General features: G+C 37.1%; 3 protein-coding genes and 1 pseudogene across 8 annotated transcripts in view; 3 read left to right on the top strand and 1 right to left on the bottom strand.

Moving 5' to 3' along the window:
* Positions 1-1,742, top strand: part of LOC107667411 (uncharacterized protein C1orf159-like) — a 3,936-nt pseudogene extending 2,194 nt beyond the window's left edge.
* A 3,024-nt stretch (positions 1,743-4,766) lies between these two features.
* LOC107667367 (RING finger protein 223-like) lies at positions 4,767-7,214 on the top strand. 2 transcript variants are annotated; one of them, XM_016459009.1, is made up of 2 exons: positions 4,767-5,016; positions 6,063-7,214. In XM_016459009.1, exon 2 carries the CDS (start codon positions 6,087-6,089, stop codon positions 6,759-6,761), a length of 675 nt encoding a protein of 224 aa, XP_016314495.1. In that variant the 5' UTR covers positions 4,767-5,016; positions 6,063-6,086; the 3' UTR covers positions 6,762-7,214. The 2 variants fall into 2 exon arrangements, with proteins under 2 accessions (XP_016314495.1, XP_016314497.1); XM_016459011.1 differs by having other exon boundaries at positions 4,767-5,024.
* Positions 7,215-7,776: 562 nt separating this feature from the next.
* LOC107667366 (uncharacterized) lies at positions 7,777-13,563 on the top strand. The gene is made up of 5 exons (XM_016459008.1): positions 7,777-7,850; positions 9,520-12,117; positions 12,195-12,293; positions 12,432-13,349; positions 13,503-13,563. Exons 2-4 carry the CDS (start codon positions 10,923-10,925, stop codon positions 12,497-12,499), a joined length of 1,362 nt encoding a protein of 453 aa, XP_016314494.1. The 5' UTR covers positions 7,777-7,850; positions 9,520-10,922; the 3' UTR covers positions 12,500-13,349; positions 13,503-13,563.
* The window catches only part of LOC107667365 (arginine-glutamic acid dipeptide repeats protein-like), a 14,476-nt gene continuing 6,652 nt past the window's right edge, over positions 13,361-21,184 (bottom strand). For 3 of the 5 annotated variants that reach the window (XM_016459004.1, XM_016459003.1, XM_016459006.1), the window contains 5 exons: positions 19,751-20,898; positions 18,722-18,950; positions 17,271-18,171; positions 15,065-15,242; positions 13,361-14,817 (listed from right to left, as the gene is read on the bottom strand). In XM_016459004.1, the coding sequence (XP_016314490.1) occupies positions 14,784-14,817; positions 15,065-15,242; positions 17,271-18,171; positions 18,722-18,950; positions 19,751-20,898 (2,490 nt within the window). In that variant the 3' untranslated portion in view covers positions 13,361-14,783. The remainder of the gene's footprint in view (positions 14,818-15,064; positions 15,243-17,270; positions 18,172-18,721; positions 18,951-19,750; positions 20,899-21,184) is intronic. The other 2 variants (XM_016459005.1, XM_016459007.1) reach the window with 2 other exon arrangements.

Below are 21,184 nucleotides of genomic sequence, written 5' to 3'. Positions count from 1 at the left end.
TTTTAAAAAAAAAAAAAAAAAAAACGGTCCATTTGGTGGATATTGATATGAGAGGAAAATGGAATGGGCTTTTTTTAATGGAGGAAGAGTAATTTTCAGTAAGTACATTTTCAGCAGATTTTCATTTTTGGGTGAACTATTCCTTGAAACACTAGAATTAATTTCATTTTCAATTCCCCCTCTAGCAAGGACTAGTCACATTCTCGTACCTTTAATCTCAGTGATTGGTAAGTTACTACCATTGTTTAATGATAGTTATGTGGGCACCTTTAAAACCTTTTTTTCTATATTGATTTGCACTCCGTAATCTCATCTTTTGTGCATTGTGTCTGTAATGGCAGGTGGTCCAGGTGTAGCAGCTTCTGTCCTTCTAGGAACTCTACTGATCAGCCTGGGTCTCATCCTCTCGGTTGCATCTTTCTTTTACCTTAAGCGTTCCAACCGCCTCCCTGGTGTCTTCTACAGGCGCAACAAGGGTAAAAAAAAAGGCTTAAAATCCATAAATATGTAAATCAGTTAAAGCTTTGGTTGCCTTTATTTACCCAATAAAGTAAATAAAATGTGTTGAATACTTTATGTATGAATGTATGTGTATATATATATTAATTGTTGTTGTTGTTATTATTATTACACTTTGGTTGCCTTTATTTACCCAATAAAGTAAATAAAATGTGTTGAATACTTTATGTATGAATGTATGTGTATATATATATATTAATTGTTGTTGTTGTTATTATTATTACTGGTGGTGTTTATAGATGAGTTGAGTTATTGGGGGGGTTGTAAAATTGTGTAATTTTCTTTTATCAGCTTTTAAATTCCAGCCAAGTGAGAAAGTAAGACATCTATAATCAATTTTTTATTTATTTTTTTGTCCAAATATTTTTGATGTTTTATTAACAAACACAGCGTTGTGTGGATACCAATGTACTAACTTGTTCATTTTTCCTCCAAGGCTGTCATGATTCCAGAAGCTACATCTTCAGGTAGGAGAAATTTGAACTACTTAATCTGTATTTTGAATTTAATAGTCCAAAGTGGTGGTGCATCCTAATTCCAACTGTGCTAAATTTCAAAACATCTATTGGGCATATCTGATTATAAAAACTTTTAGTAAAATAGCTCATTCTTACTCGTATATATTTTTTAAATCATCTACAGTTCGCAAGCCAAGATATGTTAGGAGGGAGAGGCCATCAGCAACTTCAGCATCATCAGCATCCAGCAGTGCTACTGTGGTAACAGGGGCCGTAACCAAGGTATACAATGTGTGACCAGCCTTCAAGGGCCAGCTATGAGCACCCTTTTAAAACATGGGTCTGTCCTAAAGCACTGTTTTCTTATAGGATTTACTTTTTTGGTGAAACTTTCCTTTGTAGGCTACATGAAGAAGTGACATGTCTTGATGTAGGATTTATCTTTTTAATTCTCTTTTCTTTTCACTGAAGCAAGTTATTTATTTCTATTTATATATTTTTCACACAATACATTGTTGCTTTTTTTTTAAGAGACCAGGTGTTGCACTACTAGAGTATTTTTGATTGTTAAGCTATAATTAAGTCTAGTAAGTTGTTTTTGAAAGAATTGTGTAATGTTTATATTTATTACCAGTATATTTGTGTGATATTGTACTTTTGAATCTTGTGACATTGTAACTAGGATCCAAAACAAGACTTCCGGAGTTAGTCATATTTGCACACTACCAACTCCTCAAACCTCATCAAGTAAAAAAAAAAAAAAAAGACATAAGCATATTTACCATTTGGTTGAAACCATTGTTTTGTTCCTGTATACACAAATAATATCTTTTCTATTAATCCTGTACCATCTTCACAAATTCCGTTAGCACTTATTAATGCCATATACATATGCTGGAAAATACCCTGTATGAGTATTGAAAATACTCCTGGCTTGGGTTTCAATGTTAACAGCATATTCATGTTCTACTGATAAGTGTGCATGAAATGTCCACCTGTTTAACAATGGCACATTCTTCACTATATTCAACATAAAGGGTTCTGGCTTGCACCAAAGTTTTTTCCCAGGTAAATAATGATAAATTCAAATTTGCTAGGCCTTAAAGTTGCAAACTTGCTGTTAATACACAATATATAAGCCAGTCGTGAGATGATGAGTTGTATAATGTTCACAGAAAACCTTGATGGCTCACTCTTGATGTTGCCCCACCCTAAGTTTTTATTTAAATATATAAAATGACATGTTAGGTTTAACAGAAAACAGCTTACCTCCAGTTGTGGCATTTTAGAACTTAAACATAATGGGCTTCAGATCCATATTGACTCCATCTAACCCGCAGGAGTAACTAATCTCATCATGAGTAGAGTCTACTACATCCTCAGTGCTGCTTATTTGTGCTAGAAATTCCAGAGACCAAGGTATCTCTTGTCTTGTCTTCTTCAGGAATCTTTGGAATAATGCCACACAACTCTCAGTATGTGAGAGCCATAACTATTGTGAATACATTGGTTACTGTAATTCCATGCTCTAAAACTGAATTTAAGATCGATTCCATTCTTGATGTATTTTGATTTTGTTTCAGGCGCTGCTAGAAAAAAAATTTCCCAGGTAAATAATGATAAATGCAAATTTGCTAGGCCTTAAAGTTGCAAACTTGCTGTTAATACACAATATATAAGCAAAGTTGTGAAAAACTGTTGCCAAAAACAGAGCTATTTATCCCATTTTTCCATTGTATAAGACAAAGTGCCATTAAGTGATTGTGCTAATGAATGAAGACCTATAGTCACCATTTTTGATTTTGTACATTTTATACAAAATTAGAATGTAAAATTATGAAAGAACTTTAGTAAATTTATCTTGTTTCTTGGTTGGAAAAAAACAACAACAAACAAAATGCTTGATATCACTGTAGTGTTATAAAGCGAGTAATACAATGGTATTTCTATAAAAGGACCGGAGATGTCAGTTACCTTTGTTTTACTTTATTTTGTAGATGTTTATTGCAAATAGTGGCCTTTAAAATGCCGTATCATCCTCTATGCCTATATATATATATATATATATGGTTTTCGGTGTAGTTTTTAGGTTTTCTCATTTGTAATAATGGTTCTGTTTATTTAAAGGATTATTACGGTTTTTCTACACCTTTTCTATTTAATTTTAGGAAGGGTATTTATTTGAACATTGTTTTGCAGAGTTTAATATCTTTAGTATGCTGGATTAATCAAAAGCAAGGATTGTTTACTTAAGGTGGAGGTAAATGATGTGGTTTCGTGGGGATACATCTGTGATACTGATTTAAATTCAACTTATTTCTCATGTCATTTTATTGGCTGTTGTGCAGCAACTGGAAAGCATGTCAGTAGATTTTGTATATGAATTACGTTTAGATGGATGTTGATTATGAACTTTTTTGTATGTTGATGTCCTGACAGAGTGAGTATTAATCACATATTGAATCATATATGATGAAGATTTCAGTGTTTACAGAAATAAAAGATATTTTGATTTATGAGAAACCATTGACTTGTATTTATTTTTATTTTTTTTTACTTTATATCATAAAATATCATTTAAAAGTTGTTGCAAAATGCCACAGTCCAGGTGGTGGCTGGTGTTGATCATCAAAGACTCATTTGCCATATAGAGGTTCTGGGTTGGGAGTGGTGGTTATAAAACTCTTTAGCATTTTAATTGCTGGCAAGTGCTATCATTGCTTTATCATCTGTAGAATGATCATTAAAATAGTAAAATATTAGGTTGGACTTGTGTCAAAAACAATTTCACATAATCAAACTTGACCCTTGTGCTCAGGAAACCACTCCTGTGAATGTCACCAGTTTATGTCTGTCTTTGGTAAACAGATGGAGGGACTTTGATCCCATTTACCTATAATATTATAAGCACTTCCTTATAAGACACAATAGTAGATCAAAATGGAGCAAGTACCACGTGACTGTCTTTCCATTAGCTCAATCCTCTATGTGATACTTATCATGTCTCACTATTTAATACAATTGCAAATATACACATTTATAATGGATTTTTAAAGCATTCAGCACAAGTGAAGTCACAACAGTGGTTGGCACACTATACTGTAAAAACATAAGTCACTGTACATACACCCTCAGTGAGACTCAGTGAAAAGAAAAGAAAAACCTGACTGTTGTTGCACATGTAAACACATTCCAACCATTTTCCTTATACCTGGCTGCTTATCTCCAGGTGAGACAGAGAGTGGTAATATATTCAAACAACAGTCATGTGACTTTGAAAATGGTTTGAATTTATGGCCAATTTCTTTATTATTATGGTTTTATTATGCATGTGTAATGGGAATAACGAAACGTTATCATTTCCCATAAGCATTGTTTTTGTGGAACAAGATGAATAATAATAAACATGCAGACTGTTGTAGTTTAGTTTTTTAGAAGATTCTGTTTATGTTAAAGGGATAGTTTACCCAAAAATGAAACTATTGTCATCATTTACTAACACAAGATTTTCCAAACTTGTATGAGTTGAACACAAAAGAAGATATTTTAAAGAACCAAACAGTTGACAGCAGCCATTGATTTTTGATCACCTTAGTCACTTGCTGTGCTTTGTCATTCTTATGTTAACTAAGGTATTCAATGGCAACGTGTAACCTAATCCTATCAGAAAATCAGTTCACTTCCTTCTCTTTGTCACCCCTCCTGCTTTTCCATAATTTGCACATGTACGTGTATCAGATGGTGTATGTGTGAAGGAGGGGTTGAGGATCAGAGAGAGAGAGAGGGAGAACAAGGTAATGATTTATGGTTTAACGCACTTGAGTCACAGCTCAAAAGTATCATTCAAACTTCTGAAGAGCAGGTGACGGCAGTAACACGTTACCGGAAGACCAGGACAGACAGGTCTGGAGAAAGTCAGGCATTTAAATACTTGTTTTGGGAACTTTTCAAACTTTTCAGCCATATTTGCATCCATCTACACGAAGCAGAAGCAAGCATCTACAAGTTAAAAAGAAGAATATTGTCTTCCACTTTCAAGGTAATAAGGTAGTCCTGTTTTTTGTAAGGTAATCCTTTCGGTTTACACTGCCCCAACAAACATAAAAAATAAATAATAAAAAAACGGTTGAATTTTGTTTGATCAGCAACCATGTTTTTGTTGAGCTACTGTGAAACAACAGCCAATTTAGCAACTGTTAATATTAGCATTTGTTGGGCAATTGAACAAGCTTAGGGTGATTATTAGGTTAATTTCATTTCATATTTTTAATGGAAAGGAAATCCTTTAAATCCTTTAATCCAAATTGGAGATGTGTTAATGTCTAGTCACAGTACAATAAATGTAAAAATGAGTAAATCATTCAAATGTAAAATTATATGCATAATGGCAGTCCTTGTCTGAAACAGTATGCAATACATATTCCTTTCATGGTTGTTTTTTTAGATATTTGCATATGTTTTGTCTTAGCATCACCTATATATACATATATTTATCATATACAGCACTGCAGTAATGATGCCCATAGCAACCACATTTACATGTGGTTGTTATTTGCTATGTCAGATACTGCTAGCTTTCCATACAACCATTTGGGATTATAAAATTCAAAAAGGATCCTGCTCTTTTCCTATTCATTCAGTTACATAGCATAGTAAGCATTCCATTAAAATATCACAGAAGTTTTTCAGAACAGTTTAGCATTAAGATTTTTTTTAATTCAGTTTTATATATTTTTAGCAGTGCATCAGCCATATATTTTGAGTTTTACCAAGTCATATATTGCCATACTTTAACTCATAAATGGATTCACTCAACTAATGTACACTTTAATTTTTTTTTATGTAAATGAAACAAAGATGATTGAAATATGTTTAAAAAATAAATACATTCAGTTTTTCTCTTTTAAAATTTTACATTTAATTTAATGTGTTACTTGTTTCTTTGTAATTATTTGTCAAATTAACTAGCAATTTCTGATTGAAAATTTAATTTTATTTATTTTTAATTTTATTTTTTTTTGTAGTGTAGGACAACAGCATATATATTTTAAGTAATCATTGTTTCTCATTCATTTTGCATTTCAGATTTTCTTTTGATCACACAACAGGATGGAGGACCCGGAAGTATCCACAGCATCACGTACCAATTCAATGCGGCACCAACACATGACACAGGTGGCCTCCGGTGATGATCAGGACAATGCCTGGGATGCCGGTCCAGAGTGTTCAATCTGCTTTTGCGCATACGACAACACCTTCAAGACACCAAAGCTTCTTGAATGTACCCATACCTTCTGTCTGGAATGTCTGTCTCGCTTTGTGGCTATTTCACCAGAGCAGGAAGGTAACCAGATCACCTGCCCTCTTTGTCGGCAGCCAACATCCGTGCCTGAGCATGGTACACCGGATCTAGCCACTAGCCAGGAAGTTTTGGGCCAACTTCCTGGCGACCAGCAACAACTGGAGAACATTTTCCTAGACGGACAGAGGCTGTGCTACTCAAACCCAACGATACCCAACTGCATCTGCATTGACATTGGTGAGCATAAACCAGAGGAGACACCGAGGAGAGAGGAGAGAAGAGAGGGTTGTGGATACAGGCTGCTGCGATTCTTGGGTTTTTATGGGAACTGGAAGAGGCTTGTGCTCTTCATCATAGTGCTTCTTGTCATCTTCTTGGTTATACTGTGGCCTCTCCAGTGCGTTACCATGTCAGAATGCTTCAGAGAATCATCAGGTATTCCAGCTACGCTCACTGCTCCCAGACCTACAGTGGGTACATAAGACACACAGGTGGACACAAGAAGTTCTTATTCAAAGTTCATGAATTGCAAATGACATTCAGGTTGTATTGGCATCAGTCTGAAAACATGGCTGATAAGCTGAAAACGCAGCCACGTCCTTTACAGCTTCATATGACAGGAAACCAGTATTGGTTAAAGTTCTACTTTCTCCTTAAAAACTCAATATTTGTTGCATGAACTTTCATTGCCATATCACATACTTCCTAAATGCCACTGTAAATATTAAAAATTATTTTCTGTCTCTAAAACAGATGAACAAAATAAACACTAGGGTAAAACAGTTTTTATAATTGACACTTTTTAATAGGATCCTGCTTGCAGGTTTGATTGCTTTGACTGGAACCCCTTAAACACTCTTTGCACATTCTGTAAAATGATACGCATGCAATTTATTATTATTATTATTATTGTATGCTTATTTGCAAAATTATTATTTTTATTATTATTATTAATTAAGCATGTATATTAACTAATGAGTTTTTAAAATGATTGTATTAGGAAAATATCTTTTGTAAAATATAAAAAAATTTGAATCAAATGCATTTCTTTTTATTAAATGTTTCTCACTATATCTATTTAGGTATATTTTCACTACTAAATGAACTTATTTTTATTATTGCCTATTTTTCCTTTGTTTTTGATAAACTTCTATTATATTTACAGTAATGCTTCATGACGTACTATATAACACTGTCAGACTTTTATTACCATAGATAAGTGGCTATTGATCCTATTACTTCCTTTAAACCATAAAAGCGAAGGATTTTCCATCCAGCATGTTGTTTAAGGATTTAACCCTTCATTGAATAGCAGCTTAGCTGATCAGTGACAGATTCATACCATCTCCCCAGAGAAACCCTATTTATAAATGTGAAACGGAATGGCCCTCTGAGAATGCAGGACACACACACACGTGATCCATGTGATCAGACACATATCTCTATTTATAACAGACCTGGACGCAGGGCCCCTCTCTCCCACACGCAAGGGCAGTGGGGTTTTGGAAGGTGAGCCAAGTCAGCGTCGGATCAACATTGAAGTGTTTTGAAAGCATAACTGACAACTAAAGGTAGGCAAAATATAAAAGAGATGAGATGTTGAAAAGATATTTAATGAAAAACAGACTATGCAGAGTCTGTGGAGCTAGAACTTTGTGGAACTCCTAAGAGGAGTTTTTGGGTTGGAAATATTTTCCATTGGCCTATATGCTGTGTGTACTAGTGCTGCTGTATCAAAATGAACCCACTTAACCATGTACGCAATAGAAAAGGACATCATGCACAGGGTATCATTAATATTAAAACGCTTATAAAGAACTAAACAACACTCAGTTTTTGTATAAAGACCATGGCTGGATCAAATAATAATTTCACAAAATCAACAGTTTTGATGCTCCTGGGAAAGAAAAAATTAAACTGAGCATAGCTGAATGCATTTCCTGTGTGCTAAATGCACGTCCACGTGTGTTTGTAAGAAAACGCCCCACAAGCTAGATAAGATAAGACTGTTTCTCATTAAAGATTGTAAATCATGATCGTCATTCTCGCCATCTAGAGACACATCTAGGTCATTTCTAAGCAAGGACCATGCAAAATATTTGTAAAAGGCAAGTCACCCAAACAGCACATCATGCTGGTATGTTTTATGGAACTCTTGTGAGACTATTTCCTCTCACTGACATCTTTCAATCCACAAATCACCTTGCAGTGAGTTGTGAATACTCTGGGTACAGTCTGCTCTGGAGTCAGCTTACAGTCAGGCCAAGATCATCCTCACAGGAGCTTTGGAGACAGTCTAAGCGTATTACAGTATTTTGTTTGAAATATTTTGGAATTTACTTGGAGACAAAAGGATATTTCTCATTTAATTTGTTGAAAAGGAGTTTGGGTTCACGCCGTTTGCATTTGATTGGCCTACTGAAAAAATACATAAGGAGATTTTGCCTTTTGAACAGTTTAAATGTTTTCTGTGCAATGTTGCTTAAAAAGCAACATTTTTGCGTGTGATGGCCACTGTCAAAAATGTTCAATATTCAATAACTAATCACTCGATCACACTTAAAAAGCAGTGTTGAAGTTTTTTTTCCCCCCTTTTCTTTCTAAAATAGTTTTATTTAGCGGATCAATATAGATCTTTCAGCTGAGTTTTACCTTTTTTATTTTGTAACTAAAAATAAAAATTCTTACAACCATAATAAAATCTCATATGGTTGCTATTAGTGATAATGTTATTATCTGTCATTCAAGTTAACTTTTAACCGACAGCCATATTAAATTAGGTTTACATGCAAAGGCATGAAAAATGTATACCACATTTAAAGCATAGTTTATGGTTTGAGAAATTTTCACACAATACTTTTAAGAGTCTTAAATTATTTTTGGATGTCCAATTTTTTTTTTCTATTGTAAAAGTTTGATGCCTTTTAATTCAACCCTAGCGATTTCAGCTCTTGTTGGTCAAAAGTTTGCATGAATGACAGAGGACAGAGGATTTTACATAAAAAAATATATTTTTATACTGTATAAATTTATACTAATCAGCTGAATAAAATACTTTAATGTTTAAAAGTTTGGGGTCATTGAGTTTTTTAATTGTTTTATTTTATTTAATACATTCAAAAATCCTTGAATTCAACAAGGATGCTTTAAATTGAATTCCGACCTCAAACTTCTGAATGGTAGTGTATGGTAAAAAAACAACAATTTATAATTGTATTTATTTATTTTTATTTTTTTCAGATGTCATAAAAAAACTTTTGAACTCAACTTCAATGGATGACTTAGACCACAGTGTGCTGATAGCAGAGCAGGACTGGGACTGTTTCTGTACAGACAGTGAGGAATGTTCTGTTCAGCAGGCCAAGCTTGCAGCCTTAGATGAGTCTGGCTTCAGTGACACTGACGATGACAAAACCTCTGTCCACGTGTCATCTCTTTCCAGCCAGACCAGCCCTGATCAACTCTGTGAAAAAGATAGTGTAGAAGTACAAAAACAACAACAAATAAGAGAATGTAAATTAGAACATACATCTGAGAACTCAGAGTTTACTGAATATCCTAACCCAAATGCAGAGCCACAGAATACCAGGTCCGCTGAGCAGATGTCCGATACTGGAGCAAATGAACCAGGGGCTACATGTGAATATCACAACAAAGCTAATGAAGACAGCAACCTGACTGAGAAGTTAAACTTAGAGAAATTAAGAGGAAATTACGAGAATCAGGAGAATGGTGAGAATCAATCAAGCCAAGCCACAACCAAGCCAGTCTCTGAAATCTCTATAGAAGATATAAAGCATGAAAAGAGAAAGGATGGTATAGAAACGTTAACTGAGGTGACGGACTGTTCACCAGTGGCCCAAAAAGAGAAGGAACGTTGGTTTGTGACTGTAAATGACAGCCCAGTCCGCCTGAGAGTAAAGGATCCCAACTCGGTCAAAAAAAAAAAAAGACGGAAAAAAAAAACTTCTAAAAACTTTAGACAGAATAGCGGAGTGATGGAGAAGTGTTCTTCCTTAAATAACAATACAGAACCAGATAAAGAAATTACTGAGAGACAAACAACGCAGCACAAATTTGAACAAGAACATTTTTCTTCTGACTCACCCAATATTCAAAATGTACTTCATATCCAAGATGTTAAATGTATTTCGCCCACTGGATCACCTGAGGATGAAGGGGGAAAAGCAAGCTGTCCTATTAGTCTAAAAAAGGAAAGCATGTCAGAAATGCCAGAAGCTAACTTAGAAAGAAATCCTGCCGACTCCCTAAATTCACAGACCATATTTAAAGATCTCAGTGGCCCTTTGCCACAGTACTGGGATCATGAAAGTGCTGTGTGTGATAAATATGATAAATCCATAGTAGATATTAATTGTGAATGTCAACATTAAACTGATAATTTAAGCCACTTTAATAATGACACAGGGGTGGAAAGTCCCAGATTTATTCTGGGTGCCTCTAAACCCTCTGCTCCTTCAGATAGTGAAGGAGAAAAAACAGAACAGCAAGAGCCCTCGGGACAGACTTATAATAGAGAAGAATCATCCCAATCATCCCAAGAGACACAATCCTCCGGTAACAGTGCCAAGACTTCAGGTCCAACTCGACCCATATTTGCCATTTCCTCCTTTTGGGATGAAATGGAAAAACTGACAATAAATGATATTTTGCAACTTAGAATAGCCAATAACAGGTCTCCACTGACAGAAAGCATCATTCCAGAAGAAAGCAGCCCTGTGGTCGCTGTCGATGCTCATCTTCCAGATAGGGGTGATGTGGAATCTAAAGATGATAGTTTAGAAGATGGCCTGGTAGACGACGTAGCAGATTCAGACTATTTCACACATTTGGATGACTCTAAACCAGACCGATCGAGCTGTGAATTCTCAGCTTACTCTGATTTCGATGATGAGTTTCTACAACTTCTTCATGCAAGTGCAAATCCTAGCCCTGAACCCCTTGAAGGCAAAGAGCAAACCCAACATTTTCTTGAGTCTGGCATAGATTCAGAAGAAACTTGGCCAAGTGAATCAAATGAGACGGTGAAGCTGTGTCCTGAGAGTGATCCCTCACTATATTTGTATTCAGAGACAGAAGCAGAAATGCAGGACGTATTTTTAACAGCTAAAGAAGACAACAACATGAATACCTTTCTATTGGACCACTGTAGCACAAGGAGATCAACGCCTTCACCAGTTTTATCGATTTCTGATATTCTAGACGATCAGTGTCTCTCTTTCTTCAAAATCTTGAGAAGTGACACCAAAGCAGAGCAATACCAAACTTGGATCCCAGAAAGTAACACTTCGCTTTGTTTTTCACAGAGCTTATCTGTGGCTGAGACTTATGATGACTTCTTCTCAGATTTTGAGGTTGGGAATTTTCTCTTTCCTTCAGCTCAAGTTTCAACAAAGAGCGAGAAAACATTGGTACCTATCTATTCCTCTTCTCATTCAGTGGTGAAAGACCTAGAATTTCCAGAGGTAGAAGAGGTGATACAGTCGAATTGTGAAGACGAGAACACCCCAGTCCGAGTTATGAGATGTACAAGCCCTTCTGAAACATCAAACATGTGCTTTATCACTAGCCGGAGAAGTACCTGGAGAAAACTTTCTCTGAGACACACCAAACTTCTAATGGGAAGGACCTGGTATAGGATGGCCACCTCTTGGGGTTTTCCCAAGACAGTTGACACAGTCTACAGTTATAGAACAAGAACATCATCAAGTTCTTCTATAGCTCAGCCAAAGCTTCCAGAGCGTTTCCTAGACAACCAGGCCCTTGGACAAATGACAGAACATCAGATACATGTTGGGGCAACTTTTGCAAAAGCAGGTACAATCTTAAGGGCATTTTTTAGATCAAATAGATATGAAAATGTCAAGTCTAACACTGCAAAATTCTGCTTACAGATAGAGATTGCTTCCCAGACATGTGCCTTGTTTGCATTGCTTTTGCGTCTTGGGTACTGAAGTCAAGCAACCCACAATCTAACGACATGTGGAAAGCAGGTAAGAACGCCATGTGGATGGTGTATTTCTGCAATAAGACACAATGATCAGGCTGTTACATATTAAATTAGGCAATTTATTCAGATAATATGAGCACACAAAATTAACATGATCGTTTTTCCCTCTATTATTTTTCAGCTCTTCTGGCAAATGTGAGTGCGATCTCTGCCATCCAGTACTTGCGGCGATATGTAAAAGAAGGATGAACCATAAAAATCTAATATTAGAGCTTTCTGAGGATTTCCCACAAGGGGCCAGTGTACAGGAAAGCGTTAATTTTGCACAAATTCACAACAAACACTTTAGTAAATACACATATTAGATTGTATTCCATATTTACTAACAGTCTAATATTTTCATGTTTAATATATTCATGTTACAAAATAGGTGTTCAATCAATAAATAACTTATCAAAGGACAATTTTGTTAAAAAAAAAAAAAGCATACAAAGCAAAGGAGAAAACATTCGGGGTTTTTTCCCGTACAAACACTTGTTCAGTTAGAAGACATATATTGCTTTAGATATGATGTTGATATGGACCAGAAATTACAACTGGTAAGTTTTGCGTCAATTATATTCAGGACTCAAGCTGTGCTATACATATTTATGTAACTAACAAGTAAACTGTTTTGCAGTGTACATATAAAAACATTTTCAATGATAATCACTCTAGATGCATCTATTAAATGCAAAAACATCATGCGGCCAAAGCTTTAAAAAAAAGTTAATATAGTTTTTCAGTGAAGAAACAGATTTGAGCACATTTCATGAAGAATATAAATTTGCACATAAAATATACTTGGAAGTTAAGGAGGTATCAGAAAGTGTCAGAAAAATATGACTGCTGCTGAGTGTCAAATATTTCTATCACACATAAGCAAAGATTGATGTCAGTGTATTAAGTGTATATGAAACAGCCTCAGAAAATGATGCTTACAAATAACAAATGAATTTATTACTAAAAGAAAATGTACTGATGAAAAAAATGAAAAGATCCTAGTTGACTGTGTTCATATGACATGTTAAAGGATGAGTAAAAATAATTAGAGCTGTTTGTAATCATGCATTCGTCATTGAAAGTTATGAAAAATTTCCAACTATAAGGTAATTGCAACCAGACAACACTGTGCATGTATACATAAAGACATGGATATTAAAAATGAGAATATATTTCCCATTAAATTTAAATGTTTAGTGCTAATTCAAAGAAAATAATGACTTTTTGGCAGTTTTGGAAAAAGTGACCCATCAAAGTTCCACAATAACGGCATTAACAGATAACACTCATCAACTGTCTGCTTCAACACATACAAAACAATGGCACTACATTTCATGATTTCTATTGTTATTTTAACAATTAATAGTAGTGCACAACAATACACTTGTATTGCATTAAACCATCACAAAATTACTCTTTCTCTCTCTATTGTGTTTATAATGAATTTCATCTTATTGTGAGAATGCTGTGTTCTTTCCCAACCAGCCTGCCTATGAAAATGTAACACTAAACAGTAGCCTGGTTGTTTAATTGGCCAAGTGCACATGCTAGGACTGAAGCTGGTATTGAGGATACCATTAAATATGCCATATGCATTTTATTGCTAACTGTAGGTACCGCTCCATAAATTAACTTCCTAAACTTCTGTGCCAAGTAGGGAGGACCCAGGAACTGACCTGCTCTATCAAATTGTGTCCTTAAGAATGGCGGTAAACACTGCAAGCAGGTGACTGTTGGCCTGATCAGTCTTCCACAGCATCGTATGACCATGGCAGTGAAGCGACTGTTCTGCAGAGCTGGATAAGCTCTGTTCCCAGACAGGGAAAGATCAACACTACAGTCATAATGCTAATACTCAGCCTAGATTTGGTCTACATTATTAAATCAAAAAAAGTTAAATTGCTAAAAAAAATAAGGTGTTGTGGAGTTTACTACAGGTAGGCTTTACTGTATATTGATGAGCACACTGAGGTATAGATGAAGAGGCTGTCAGAGAAAGGGAAGGATAGAGAATGTAAAGTATGCACTTCTTGCACACAGGTCATCTGAAGTTTTTGTATCCAAATCTATCATTGCATCTTTTAAATTTCAACAGTTAATATATTATTTCAAACATATATTTACAATCTTAAAACGAATGTTTCAGTAAACTTGGAAACTAAATTGTGATAAACTCTGGATATTGGACAGCACTTTTCAAATACTTAGTAAATCTACAGTACTGTGCTTTTAGCACAATAACAACATTACGTGGGAATTTAATTTCTTACAGAAACTTCTAAATTACAGAAATTTCTAAATAGTGTTCATGCAAGGAAAGCAAATTCGCTGTGCTCCGAAAGGCTAGTTATTTCATACATCACAAAGGAGTCGGTCAAATGTTTATAAGTGCCAAAACAGGGATAAACCCACGCTGGGTTTTCTGAAATAAAAGGCCTGATACCCTGAACACAGAATCACTCTGTAATCCACAGTGGAGGATTTGTTCATTTCAGGACTGCTTGTCTCCCTCTTTCTTCAGACGGCTGTCAAATAGACAACAGAACAAAATGTTGTCACTTAAGCATCCAAGTAAACAGGTAATAAAAAATAAAAAAAATGTTCAGTGTACTGTGGGGTGACAAATTTCACAGTAAACACAGCTTAGTTGCTTTATGGGCACTAAACGTGATCCGTGCATGCTACTTTAAAGAAAAAAATGTTTGAAATCTTTCATCTTGCTAAAGGCTTATTTACTAATGCACTCTAGAACAGAACGTTCATGTGGTTCACCTGTAGTAGTCTTCTTGGCTGGGGAGAGGAGCACTATGTAAGTGTGCATGTCCATGTAGCCACTGCTGCTCCAGTGCCAGCCTCTGCAGCTCTGCTGACTGTGCCTGCATCGCCTGCAACTGATGCGCAGCTGACATCGGAGCCAGGGGTCCTGGTAACTCTCTGGGGAATGGTGCTCCTATTAAAGAAAAACACAGAATATCTTACTTCGGTTGCTCTTCCCTCAAATAACAGAGAACTATTTCCTACCGTGGGACTGTAATGTGTATGTAGATGCTGGATGGTCTTGTGAAGTAACAATAAAGCAACAGCAGGTTGACAAACATTATTGCATTACATTAGGGATGTACATTTCAGCCATTTTGGCTCTTTGAATAATAAAAGTCACAACTGATTATTATCAGCAGCAAAAGACTGGCCCAGACAGAATCTATAGACACATTTTAAACTGATTTGGAGGGGGATATTCAATGTTTGTATTAATATTAAATTATATACAGTATAGTATACAGTTAAAAATTTTGGGGTCTGTTTTTTTTTTTAAGTATTTATTACTTTTAAATTAAATTAAATGAATCAAAGTGACAGTAAAACAATTATAACATTACAAAATATTTACATTTCAAATAAATGCTGTTCTTTTGAAGTTTCTATTCATCAAAGAATCCTGGAAAAAATGTATCACAGTTAACACAAAAATATTAAGATGCACAAGTGTTTTCAACATTGATAATAAATGTTTCTTGAGCACCATATAAGCATATTGGGATGACTTCTGAAGAATAATGTGACTCTGAAGACTGCAGAAATGGCTGCTGAAAATTCAGCTTTGCAATCACAGAAATAAATATAATTTTAAAATACATTAGAATAGAAAAGTTATTTAAAATAAAATAAATCTTTGATCAAATAAATGCTTGTTGATCTTAAGAGACTTTCAAAAACATCTCACTGACTAAAATATAAATATAATAAATACATTAAATCTTAATCTTAAATATTAATTCCACAGAATGGATTTAAACATGGTTAAATGTGTTAAAAGGAGCTGAGAGTACTTCATTCTTATTGGCTGCTGAAAGCTTAATATTTAATAAAGAAGCATGCAAGTAATGGAGATATGGCTAATCAAAGGGGAGGGTGTTTCAATTCTGCTCAGCAGTGGACATGGGTTACGTTTGGGCCTGGCTATATAAGTTGGAAATGTTAATCATTCAGAATTAAAGGCCCGTTCACACCAAGGACGATAACTATAAAGATAACGTTAAAGATATAGTTTTAAAAATCGTTCTCAATATTAAAGAATAGCAGAGTCCACACCACAACTATAACGATAAAGACAAAGAGAATGATATCATTGGAATCACTTTCAAAATGTTTTTTCTCAAGCTGAAGAACGATAAAATATTGACAGCCAATCAGAATCCATCCTGCTGTAACGAGTTCAAGAATTTAAAGCGGCAGACGAGCGTGTGCTTAGAATAAACAGACGATATCGTTCGCTGGTGCAGACGCTAATATCGTTATCTTTATAGTTATCTTTTTATGCCGCTTTTCCACTGCATGGTACGGCACAGTATGGCTTGGTACAGTTCACTTTTGGGGGGTTTTACACTGGGTACAGTACCTGGTACTTTTTTTAGTACCATCTGGGATGAGGTTCCAAGTGAACCATGATGTTACCAAAACATGACGTGTAAACTCTGCTGATCACGGATTGGTCGGAGAGAATCGTCACTACCTGCGTCACTGAACTTGCTACACAAACACAACAGACCCGCTAGATTTAAATCATCACAGCCAGCAAAGTATCGAACGCAACTGTTTTGAACGCGCACAGCTTTTTTAACAACCAAAAATGGCTGTTTCGTGGTCTGTTGAGGAAGTACAGACGTTCCTCTCGCTGATAGAAGAGGAGCGGATCCAGCAAGAACTTGATGGGGCGGAATGAAAAAGTTTTTCAGGAGTCGCGGCAGTAGAGGCGGCGCAACTATAACATGTGAATAATCCCGCCCACTCTAAAGCGATACTACACTGCAGTGGAAATGCAAACCGAGCCGAGCCGTGCCGTACTGAGTCGTGCCGAGCCGAGTCGTACCACGCAGTGGAAAAGCGCCAATAGTTATCGCTCTTGGTGTGAACGGGGCTTAACTCTGAACTTTCTTTTATCCTAAAAGTGAAACAGGGAGTCTATTTGGTGACTCACCAAACAGAGGGTGGCGGAGCATTTCATGCTCATGGGGTAACTCACTGAGTAGGGGGTTGGAGATGGCACCAGGTGAGTAGGGGAATCGTGCCAGAGGGGGGCCAGCAGCCAATGGGTCCACCAGAGGATGAGGCCCTTGGCCTGAAAGACAAATACATTGACATTTCCATTTACTTTCTTGAAAAAAATGTGATCTAGATAAGTTCTCACCTTGGTTGAGAGGGTCCTGTTGGTGCAGATGAAGATGGGAGTGTATATGTGAGTGTTGGTGGTGGTGTGGTGTAGCATTGAGCATCTGTAGCCGTGCAACAGGGTCACCAGCAGCAACAGAGGCCATCCTTTCAGCATGGAGCCGTTCAGCTGTCAAACGCTCAGCATAGCTGATTTCTGGCCGAGGGGGTGCCGCTACGCTGCGGTCCATGGCTGGGTGGAACTGGGCGAAGGGGTGAGGCCCAGCCACATGAGACAGAGGCAGGGCACCATGGCGGGCAAAATGCTCCATGGGATTTGCCGACGGATGAAGTGGGTTCTCCAGCTCTGGCGGTTTCACCTCAAATCCGGGCTTCATTCTTTCTCGGATCTCTCTCTCTCGAAGCTCACGAAGCTCTCGCTCTCGAAGGGCTGGGTCTACTGCATAGAGCCCTGGCATGTGATAAGCCAGCAGGTGCTCACCTGGCCCAAGCTGCATGAAGAAAGGATGGTTGCGGTTGGTGGGAGACATGACGTGGGGGCGGGCGTACTCGCTGAGTGTGCGGAGGGCTGGAGTGTCAGGGCCGAGATATGGTGGAACTGCAGCCACAGTGGTGGGGGGAGGATGTTCGAATGACGGACGGCCCGGTTGCACATGGGCAGCAAGCAGGTGTTCCCCTATTCGGCCATCGTGGGATGAGCATGACGCACGCTATGTGAAGAAAAAAAATGTTTTATGAAAAAACAAAAAAGGTTTTATATTATAACATTCTTTAAAGAGAGATTCTTTATCAAAATAAGTAAAAAGTGATTTTAAAGAGAAAGCAGATCTGTGACTGGCAAACTATATTAAATACATTTTTGTAAAAGGATAAATCTCATAAAAGCATGTTGGGGACATATTTCACCACAAATCTTTTTTGCAAAGATTTTTTTAAAATTAATTTTTCTTAATATTATATTCATTCATTTATTTATATTTAAATTCAAAATAAATGCATAAATTAATAAAAAAGCATTAACTTAAAGATAGTAAAACAAATACTATAATGATGTATAAATACTTTAGTTTTTTTTTTTCTTTTTTTGCATTACAGTATTGGCATGACATTTTCCACATTACAGTAAGAAGAATTTGAGGGGAAACTGCCATAACAATGTAAAAAAAATAAACTAGCTAGAAATAGTTTAAGTAAACCATAGTTTACTTTTTTTAAGGGTGAAATATGTTAAATTCAAAAGTAAACACCACATATACTTACAGAGGCTTTATCAGAGTCTCTCTCCCTTTCTCGCTCCCGCTCTCTTTCTCTCTCCCTCTCCCGCTCTCTTTCTCTGTCCCGTCCCTGTCGAGTGCTCAGCTCTGCTTCTCTTCTGGATCTTTCAGCAGCTTCCTCTCGTTTTTTGGCCAATTTTGAGGAGGCCAATGGGGTGAAGTACAGGTCTGTGCGAGAGCAGGAGTTGTAACCTCGGTTGAGGTGTTTGATGAATCTGCAATTGACAAAACAGAATTTACTATGTATGCTGAATATGTGCTATGTATGCACAGTTATTAAAATAAATGTTGCATTTTAGTCAATGGCATTTTGAAATGTTTTCAAAATGAAATTAAATTTCCTTGATAAAAAATAAGTAAATTTAAGATACATTTTATCAAAATCTTTTTGGAATATAAAAAAAATATTTTAGACTACTACATTGGGAAAACTTATATATATATATATACACAGTGGTGTTAAAATTCTTCCTGATTTCTTATTTTTTTGCATGTTTGTCACACTTTAATTCCAGACTGATAGATCTCAATTACTTTCTTTCTCATTTGTTTCTGAATTTCTTTGGATCTCGGCATGATGTCTAGCTTTTGAGGATCTTTTGGTCTTCTTCACTTTGTCAGGCAGGTCCTATTTAAGAGATTTCTTGTTTGCGAACAGGTGTGGCAGTAATCAGGTCTGGGTGTGGCTAGAGAAATTGAACTCAGGTGTGATAAACCACGATTTTAACAGGGGGGCAAACACTTCTTCACACAGGGCCATGTAGTTTTGGATTTTGTTTTCCCTTAATAATAAAAACCTTCATTTAAAAACTGCATGTTGTGTTTACTTGTGTTATCTTTGACTAATATTTAAATTTGTTTTGATGATCTGAAACATTAAAGTGTGACAAACATGCAAAAAAATAAGAAATCAGGAAGGGGGCCAACACTTTTTCACACCACTGTATATCTGTATATTTTTTTTTATTTAATAAATATTTAAAATTTCAAATATTGACAAATGTGATCGCCATACCTTGCTGACTGACTTGCATGACTGGGTATGTCAACCACTGTTGGTACTGGAGAGGGACTCCTGCGAGGCGGAGGTGGGCTATCGCACTCTTCCTCCTCATCAATTGGTTCCTCTTTGATATGAGCCTGTCCAACAGGAGTGCTTGCTGAGGAGGACGTGGAGGGCTGATGGGCAGGGACGGGACTAGTGTAAAGAGGGAATGAAGCAGTGGACTCAGGACCAGGACGATTTTGTGGGAGCGATGGTTGAGAACTCGCTGCAGCTGGAGGGGCACCACTGGTATGACCTTTGACCGGCTGGCTCTGTGACTGAGTCAGAACGGAAGGTTGAGCAGGGTGATTTTGTGGAATTATATGCAATGGAGGAGGCTGGGAACAAGGCAAGTGCTGCGAGGGCAAGGAAGCAAGCGGTTTTAGAGCAGGAGGTGGAGGTAAATTGGGGTGGATTTGCAGGAAATGGGGTGGAGGTGCAGAAAGGTGAGGGGGCTGCTTGTGAGAAGGTGGAATTGGAGTGGTCGGAGGGGGCTTGATTTGGGATGCTGCTGTAGGGGGAAGAGGAGGAAGAGGGCTCTCTCTTTGAAGGTGGAGCGGTCTGGAAGCAAACCCTGATGGCTGATTCACGCTAGATGAAGGATTCTGCAGCTGACCTGAATTGTGCTGATAATGGAGCGGCACAGGAAATGACTGCCCCTGCCCTGGACACTGCACCTGCTGAGTCAAGGAGTTTGAATAAGAGGTGGGGGCTTCGGGTCCCCTAGGACCGCTTCTGAAAGTGGTTGGAGATGGAACCTCCTGGGAAACCTCTACGGATGGTGCCTTCGAGGTGGCGGTAGAAGCTCCAGGTGAAGGTGCAGATGAGGATGCAAGCAAAGAGGGCTGAGGAGATGGTGGTGTTTCAGAGGGGGCATGTGCTGTGGGTGTCGCAGCAGGCTGCTGGGGTTGGGTTTGTGGGGTTGGGCCTGGTGCAGGGGGTGGTGCTGGGGAGTCCGAGTCACTTTCGTTGGCCTGCAAGGGACTGGCCAGGCTGGGGGAAGAGCTGCGGTTGTCCTGATCAATGTCTTTAGTGTCGCTGCTGCCATCATCATTGGCACTGCGGCTATCTGAGCTCTCGCCTTCACCCTCACCTTCTGATGGAGAATCAGGACCCTCCTGGGTTAGAGAAACACCACTTAAAAACTAGACGTCATGGCAGAGCTATATGGTATAGACATTATTATTATCTACGGCCAATAAATGGCCAATATTACAATTCTGTATTATTTAGTAAAAAAAACTAAAAACTACACTAGATTACAAATAAACTACACTACACAAGTGTATGTAGAAGTGAATTTAAACATCACAACATTATAATGTACAGTATGCATTCATAATTCATTATAATATATTATATTATATACAGTGGGTACGGAAAGTATTCAGACCCCCTTCAATT

This window comes from Sinocyclocheilus anshuiensis, unplaced genomic scaffold, assembly GCF_001515605.1.
Source record: "Sinocyclocheilus anshuiensis isolate Anshui unplaced genomic scaffold, SAMN03320099.WGS_v1.1 scaffold964, whole genome shotgun sequence".
Lineage (NCBI taxonomy): Eukaryota > Metazoa > Chordata > Actinopteri > Cypriniformes > Cyprinidae > Sinocyclocheilus > Sinocyclocheilus anshuiensis.
Note: the sequence above shows the minus strand (reverse complement) of the source record. Positions and strands in the feature narration are given on the sequence as shown.